This window comes from Lipotes vexillifer, unplaced genomic scaffold, assembly GCF_000442215.2.
Source record: "Lipotes vexillifer unplaced genomic scaffold, Lipotes_vexillifer_v1.1 scaffold602, whole genome shotgun sequence".
Classification (NCBI taxonomy): Eukaryota; Metazoa; Chordata; class Mammalia; order Artiodactyla; family Lipotidae; genus Lipotes; species Lipotes vexillifer.
Genome location: NW_006790307.1, coordinates 552675 through 560953, shown reverse-complemented (window position 1 = coordinate 560953; position 8279 = coordinate 552675). Strand labels below are relative to the sequence as shown.

General features: G+C 40.2%; 1 protein-coding gene across 1 annotated transcript in view; it reads left to right on the top strand.

The window, feature by feature from the left end:
* Window positions 1-8279, top strand: part of KCNMB4 (potassium calcium-activated channel subfamily M regulatory beta subunit 4) — a 67460-nt gene continuing 59181 nt past the window's right edge. Inside the window, exon 1 of the mRNA XM_007463542.1 lies at window positions 1-665. Within this exon, the coding sequence (XP_007463604.1) occupies window positions 330-665 (336 nt within the window). The 5' untranslated portion in view covers window positions 1-329. The remainder of the gene's footprint in view (window positions 666-8279) is intronic.

Here is an 8279-nt window from a genome sequence, read left to right as displayed (position 1 = left end):
GGAAAGCGCGGGGGCGGAGGCTGGCAGGGGGCGCTGGAGGCAGGAGCCGCCCGAGCGCTCCGAGCGCCCGAGGGTGCAGGAGGCTCTGAAACCGCGGCAGCGCCGCGAGCCTCCGGGGCCCGGGCGGCGGCTGGGCGGGGAGGTTGGGGGGGCGCCGCCGCCGCCGGGGGCGTCGCTGGCCTCGGCCCCTTTGTTCTCGCGCGCTCCCCCTGGCCGCCCACTCCCCTGCTGTCGCGCGGCGGCGGCTCCTCCCGCCCGAGGCAGTCGGGCTCTGCGCCGGGGGCGGGAGGGGGCGGGGGGAGCGTGCCTGCCGCCAGGAGTGGGGGGCGATGGCGAAGCTCCGGGTGGCTTACGAGTACACGGAAGCCGAGGACAAGAGCATCCGGCTCGGCTTGTTTCTCATCATCTCCGGCGTCGTGTCGCTCTTTATCTTCGGTTTCTGCTGGCTCAGTCCCGCGCTGCAGGATCTGCAAGCCACGGCGGCCAACTGCACGGTGCTGTCGGTGCAGCAGATCGGCGAGGTGTTTGAGTGCACCTTCACCTGTGGCGCCGATTGCAGGGGCACCTCGCAGTACCCCTGCGTCCAGGTCTACGTGAACAACTCCGAGTCCAACTCCAGGGCGCTACTGCACAGCGACGAGCACCAGCTCCTGACCAACCCCAAGGTAAGGACGCCCCGTGAGGGATGCCTCGCTCCTGCGGAGATCTTGAGGTGTGGGGGGAGCATCGCTGTTAGACCCTCCGCGGGGTGGCTCGGAGTATGCTCGCGTTACCAGGAGGCGACGAGGCTTCGCAGGCTATACTCAAACCAGGAGTAAATACATCGGGGAGCCCCGGGCTCCCCGGTCTTTCAGGAGGGTTTGTGCACGGCGACCCGTGCGTGGTGCCCGGAGGCTTTCTTTACACACCTGTCTTGCCTGGTCCCAGATTTTGAGGCCTTGGCCCAGCTTAGGTTAGGGCCCTAGAGGATTGACTTTGGAGAAATGCAAGGAGCCGAAAGTTAACTTTTCCTCCGGTTAAAGCCAGTGCGTAGCGGGGATACACCTACTCCGGCGCATGGTCAAGGTCCAAGCTCCCACTGGCCGCGTCCAGAGCTCGTCTTGGGAAGTGCAGGGAGTCTTTTAGCCCCTTGAAAGGTGTTAGAGGTTTCCTTGCCTTTTAACTCTTGACAGACGTTTTTAACTTGTGGTCCAAAGATGAACTTTCGTGGGTCGACAAACGACATGGAATCAAACGCGAAATTCTGCGTAGATCCATTTTGGGCGAGTACGGCGGACTCTGAATAGATTTCTCAGAAGGGTCTAGAGGCAGCCTAGTGACTCCTAGGCTCTGTGTGTCTAGAAACAATTGGGAGCCACCTGGGAAACGGTAAAACTTTCTGAAAATAGAAAACCGTCCGTGAAATGTACCGAATATTCCTTCCTTTGCAACTTTTTTAGTTCTCACGAGCAAAAACGAAAAAACCTGGTTAAGACTCTAGGGATGGAGAGCAGAGAGAGGGACGCTCAGAAAACTGTTCCCAGTGGAGAAAAAAACTTATAAAAAGCAGTGTCCTCAGTCTGTGAACTAATTGAGCTTTGTAGTACACCTGATTTTGCAAGAAGGATTTTCTTTCGTTTTTTCTTTCTTCTCTTGCCCTTTTTGGCTCTTCTTGTTGCTTAACTACCAAAGTAAAGATGTGTATCTTATTTAAAGTTACTGGCATTTTCCCTCTTTGTGAGAGCAGTGCTTGAAGATCAAGCAAGAAAGCTGTCCAGAAGGGAATGAGTCTTGTGTACACAGGAACAACTTTAAGTGTGACAGGATATAATTATATCAATCCAAAAAAAGAATTCTATCTCAATATTTTACAAGTATTTAAAATAAGCTTATCATTTCTCTACAGTAAACCTCTTGTTCTTGTCTCCTAAACAGTAAAATCTTGAATTGGGGAAATTTTAAAAAGGGAATTCCTTTAAAGAAAAATATATGACTTCTCTTAAAAATGATGCTCTTGCTGACAAAGGGAGAGGACCTTAAAAATGAACATAATATATAAGCAGTAAATATAGAAGTACAGAATTTAGATAGAGTATAATGTTCAAAGTCCTGAAGAAGCAATAATGTTTCAAAGACAAATGTTGTAAATTAATCTGCTCAACGCTCAGGAATTTCAAAACAAATTGCAGGGTTTTAGAAACATCACTTTTTTCAGGATTAAATCATTAATATAAAAGAAAGGTGTCAAAAAGAAATAGTGATTTAGAAATTATATGGTAGTTCATCATTTAAAAGGTGAAACATTGCTAATTAGTTTATAATTGGTGAAACATTGCTAATTAGTTTAAGATTGTGGTTCAGGCACTAATAAATTACATACACGTTTTTCAGTCAGTGGCTAATATCTAATCAAGACATTGAGAAGATAGAATTTACTATGTAAAGGCTGTTTCACAATTTCCAGGTAATTTTGAAGGATCTGACAAAAAAAATAAATTGGGATTTTAGGACATATATTTTTAAATCACTTGGAAGGAGTGGTAATGCTTTATATGTAATCCTAGGATTTGATATTTCTCTCTTTTTGTTGCAAATAATCAGTTTTCTTCCACTGCCAGTTTGGATCCTGGCAACAATCGTTTTGAAGAAGTATCTGAACAAAATAAGATTTTATAAAGTAAAGTATACAAGAAATGACAGAACTGCAGAAAGATATGTTAATGTTACAGAAAATGATGAACAACATCCCATTCAATTTAGTCAAGGTTTCCTCGGCCAAAGCAGTATATATCTCTTTATCCAAATTATGATTGCATTGTACCATTTATAGAACATAAGTATGTTCTTTTGCAGTCACTTTTTGACTTTTGAGCAATGAAGTGCTCAATTTGGAAATTCTCATAAGCAATTAGTGATGGAAAAATTCAGCTCAACCAAAATATTGTGCCAGAGTCCAGTATGTAAGCAGAATGTTTCCACAGTGCCTTTGCAATTAGGCAATACCCACTGCCTGTTGCTGTTGCATCTCGGCTACCCAGACCTTACCTTTTTATTGAAGGCCTGGGTGCCCCACCCATTCTCTTTGTAGAATGTCTAGATTCCCTACAGTGTCATGGATCCTAATCATCTTCAACTTTCTTTTCTTCATGGCCCACTACCACAAGAAGCCATTTGGGAAATCTCTTTTTAGAAAAAGAGAACAAGGACTTTCTCCCCTCCCTTGAGTGTGCTGCATTACATACAGTAAAAAGCAGGGAAGGGGAAAGAATATTGCACATATCTAACATCTTAAGCCATAGACTACTAAAGAAGACAGTGTGAATAAATTTGACCTTTGACTAATAATTTCTTTAAAATATCTTTAAGTCCTATTCAACTTATGTTTTGAATCATATCCTTGTTTCTAAAGCAATCACTGTATTCAGCCATGTAATATAGTACTCAAGTCAGTTATCCTAATTATCTAGTCAAGTCCTAATTATCCACAGGGCAAGGATCTGCTCTTTGAATTGACCGTAGCAAAATCTAAATTTGGGGTCAGCTTCCTCTGACTACTGTTCACATCACTGCCTTATCTCTTTGTGACTCGCAGTTGTGTGTGCTAAGAGGTTTGGTTCTCATCCATGGCCATACATTAGAATCACTGGGAGAACGTTAAAGAGAAATTCTGGGGGGGCATCCCTGGTGGCGCAGTGGTTGAGAGTCCGCCTGCCGATGCAGGGGACACGGGTTCGTGCCCCGGTCTGGGAAGATCCCACATGCCGCGGAGCGGCTGGGCCCGTGAGCCATGGCCGCTGAGCCTGCACGTCCGGAGCCTGTTGCTCTTCAACGGGAGAGGCCACAACAGTGAGAGGCCCGCGTACCGCAAAAATAAATAAATAAAAATAAATAAATAAATAAATTCTGGGGAGTTCCCTGGCAATCCAGTGGTTAGGACTCCATGCTTTCACTGCCGAGGGCCCGGTTCAATCCCTGGTCAGGGAACTAAGATTCCGCAAGCTGCGTGGCACGGCCAAAAAAACAAAAAAAAGATAAAAAGAAATTCTGATGCCTGGGTCCAGCCTTCACAGATTCAGACTTGGTCTTGGGTGGGTCCTGGGCATTGATGTTTTTTAAAAAGTTCTACAAGTAATTCTAGTCTGTAGACAGAGTAAAAATAAACACTGGCTTAGAAAATGTCCTCATCTGTTGTGCAAGAAAAGTAAAATAAGAACTGAAAGGGTTCATTGTGATTAATATTTGTGTGTTTGGGTTAAAAGATGTTACTGATGCTACTGAATATAGGGAGTTGGTTTGAAAGGGGGGACTCAAATTCTGAAGGAAAAGAAGAGAATCATTTAAAATTAGTTTAATGTAAATGAAACGAACTTACGCAGTTCCAAACATTTAAAATTGGTTTAATGTAAGTGAAATGAGCTTGTGCAGTTCCAAACATTTGCTTTTGCCTCGTTGATTACATTGGATTGCAAAGAAAAGATGAATTTTTAAAACCAGCCTCTTGTATATGGAACAAGAGAGAGCAGGTGATTAGAGGCAATATGTTTTATTTTTGAGTTTTTTTCTTTCTCTGATATGAAAAACCTAGAAAGAGAGGACAAACGTCTATTTCTAAGAAACCAGTACTACTATAAAAGTAAGAGAAATGCATTCAAGAGAATAAAAACTTAGGCAAGAACTAGAAGAGGCTTCAGGCTTTAAGTATATACCCTGAAATTGGATGTAATGAACTACAGGGAATTGTGGCTTAGTTACCTTCTTGGTATCCTACACATCCATACTAGTGTGCCTCTCCCCCCAGCACACACACACTTCCTGTGCAGATGGTGTGGTCCGCTGGGGTTAATTTATGAACTCCATCCTTGAATTAAATGTGCAATACTTTGTGCTCTAGGGAGGTCCATCACATCAAAACTAAGTAATAAAAGGCTCATCTGAATTGTGACAGCTTGTCTATAGTCTTTATTTCTCCATGAAAAAGTGGCTTACTATGGTTGTTTTTCCTCTGGTGATGATATGAAGTAATACTGGGGATGTACATAAAATTTAATTCCACAAATACTTCTTCAGCATCTATTATGATCAGAGAACTGGGCAAAAAACAGGAGGACATACAAAGATGAGTTCATTCATTTAACAAATATTTATTAAGTGCCACTTTGTGCTGTGTGTGTGTGTGTGTTTCCAGGTTCTAGGACTGGAATAGAGATCAGGCTGGAACCCAGGGCACAAAGATCAGAGCCCTGGGGGTAAGACAGGAGAGTAAATTGGGGCCAGTAATGCAAAGGTCCTTGACAGATAGGATGGGTTTGGTGGACATTGGGAAGCCATGGTAGGAAGAGTAATGCCCCCTACCAAGGATGTCCACACCCTAACCCCCAGAACCTGTGAATATCTTATGTTACACAGCAGAGGGGAATTAAGTTTGCAGATGAGTGAAGTTTGCTAATCAGCTGACCTTAAGATAGGGAGATATCCTGGTGGGCCAAGTATAATCACAAGGGTCCTTAAATGTGGAGGAGGAGGTCAGAGGGATGCAATTTGAAGAAGACTCAGCTGACTGTTGCCAGCTTTGAATACAGAAGGAGGACACAAGCCAAAGAATGCAGGCAGTCCCCTTTTCCAAGGGAGTGGGAAAAGGCAAGAAAATGGATTCTTTCTTAGAGCCTTCAGAAAGGAATATAGCCCAGCTGGTGTCTTGATATTAGTTCAGTGAGACCCATTTTGGAATTCTGACCTTCAGAATTGTAAGATAATACATTTGTGTTGTTTTGAGCCACTAAATTTATGCTATAACAGCAACAGGAAACTAATACAGAAGTCAAGGAAGGCTTTTGAGTAGGTGACTAATATGATAAGATATTTGAAAACTTGGTCAGATAATATCCACTTATATTATGGCTCTTTAGAAACAATCTAATCTGCAGGCTGCTAGGATTTTCCTGTCTGAGATTACTTATCATAATCCTTCCCTGACATCCATTTGTGGATGCTTTTATGAAGTTCCCAATTATTTGTAAGAACTCCCAAAATTATGTATCTCAAACTCTAATCAGAAACTTTTTACTTTTATAAGAGAGATTTGTGATGTTACAATATATTTCAGTTAAAGTTTGGAGGAAAAGTGCATATATTTTATCACAAACTTGCCTCAGAATTATAAAGATTTTTACAAGTTGTCAATTTTGTTTATCTAAAGTGTTTTTGCTACTCATTTATGAATGAAGATGTCAAGTTTTATTTACGTTGGGTTTAAAATTTTTTTTCCCATCTTTAGCAGAATTTCATATTGAGTTCCTAGATAAACAGTACATTTATATTACAATTATCATAAATATTCGCAGTAAAATACTGAACAGAATGGTTTTTAATATTACATATGTTTCTTACTATTCCTCATGCTGTGCCTTTGGTATTCTCTAGGTCACATAAATCAATGTGTAAAAATTTGTACTTCTGAGTTTTAGTAATACCCTCTTTTCTTTTAAAATAAACACATAAAATTGAAAACTGGAATTCCCTGGTGGTCCAGTGGTTAGGACTCGGTGCTTCCACTGCAGAAGGCACAGGTTCAATCCCTGGTTGGGGAACTAAAATCCCACAAGCCATGTGGCATGGCCAAAAGAAAAGGTGGAGGGAACTATGTGCTTATTAAATTATTTAAATTTATGATCATTTTTATAAATAAACTAATCAAACAAACTTGTTTGCTTGATTGAGTAGCAGAGTCCAGCAGACTGGGTCACTAGAAGTTCTCTGTATACTGAAGCATATGTGAAGAAATATCCATTCATCTAAATTCTTCTGTGCCATTCATCTAACTGATGCAGTAGACCAAATGGACTTTGAAACCTTATCCAATGTCCAATTTACTAGTTGTAATCTAACAATATTGCAGCAGCATATATTGATGTTGTATCTCATTAGCAGAAATTAAATCGTAGAAAATTACATTCCAAATCCTAGGAGTTTAATCCAGTTTTTCCTGTGTAATAAATATACAATTGTCTTTATCGACACAACTTTATTTTAAGATAGTTCTTAAGAATGGAAAACCAGACAATAATACTGCTTAATGAGAGTAAGATCTATTCTGATTATAATTACCTCTGTTTCCTCTGTTACAAGGAGAAAAATGGCAAAAGAAAATCATCTTTATCTCTCTAACACCAGCTTCTATTCTGGAATCTTTTGTTTCTATCAATGGTATCATTATTCGCTGGTATTAATACATTTTCAATTTTCACTGCCACTATCCTGGTCAAAGATATTATCATTTGCTTTGATTATTATAGTATCTCTTTACTAATCTCCTTATATTTAGTCAATTTCTTCCTCCAAACCAGTGGTTCTCAAAGTGTGAGCAGTGGATGAGAAGCATCAGCATCATCTGTGAACTTGTTAGAAATGCTCATTCTCAAGTCCCATCCTATACCCATTGAATCAGAAATTTCACCCTAATTTCTGAGTTAGTGGTTCTGTGTTGAATTCAAGAATTTATACAGTAAAAAAGTATATAACTACCAAGCTAATAAGTGGGGAAAATGAAATAATATAAAGCAAGCCATTTTTAAAAAATGCAGTGAAAGAGAGTAAAAAGAATGTAGACAGGTAGAATAAATTAAAAAAAAAAGATAGTAGATTTAAACCCAAATTTATAATTATATTAAATATAAATGGACTAACTCTTCCAATTAAAAGGTAGAGATCATAGACTGGAAAACATACAAACATCAACCCCCCAAAAAAATGAAGAAAGAAAAGCTGGAGTACTTGTATTATATGAAATACAGTAGACTTCGAAGCAAAAAAATGTTACTAGAGATAAAAAGGGACATTTCATAATTATAAAAGTTAATTCAACAAAATATAACAATTCTATATTGGGAAGTACCTAAAAATATAACCTTGAAATACATAAAAACAAAAAAATTAAAGCAGAAATATGTAGAAATATCTCAAGGGAGAAATATACAAGTCTATCCTGATGAGAGATTTTTAACACACCTCTGTTTGTAACTGATGAACAATCAGACAAAAGCAATATCAATACACATCCAGCAGATCTGAATAACATGTTTAACAACTGACGCATTGACATATATAAAATAGTATATCCAGTAGCAGCAGAGTGCACATCGTTTCAAGTGCCCGCATAACATTTCCCCAAACTGATCACATTCTGGGCCATAAAGAAAGCCTTAACAAATTTCATAGCAGTGAAATAAAAAGATTATATCCTCAGTGAAATTAAGCTAGAAATGATTAAATTTTACTGAGAGACATAGAAGATGGGAAATTCA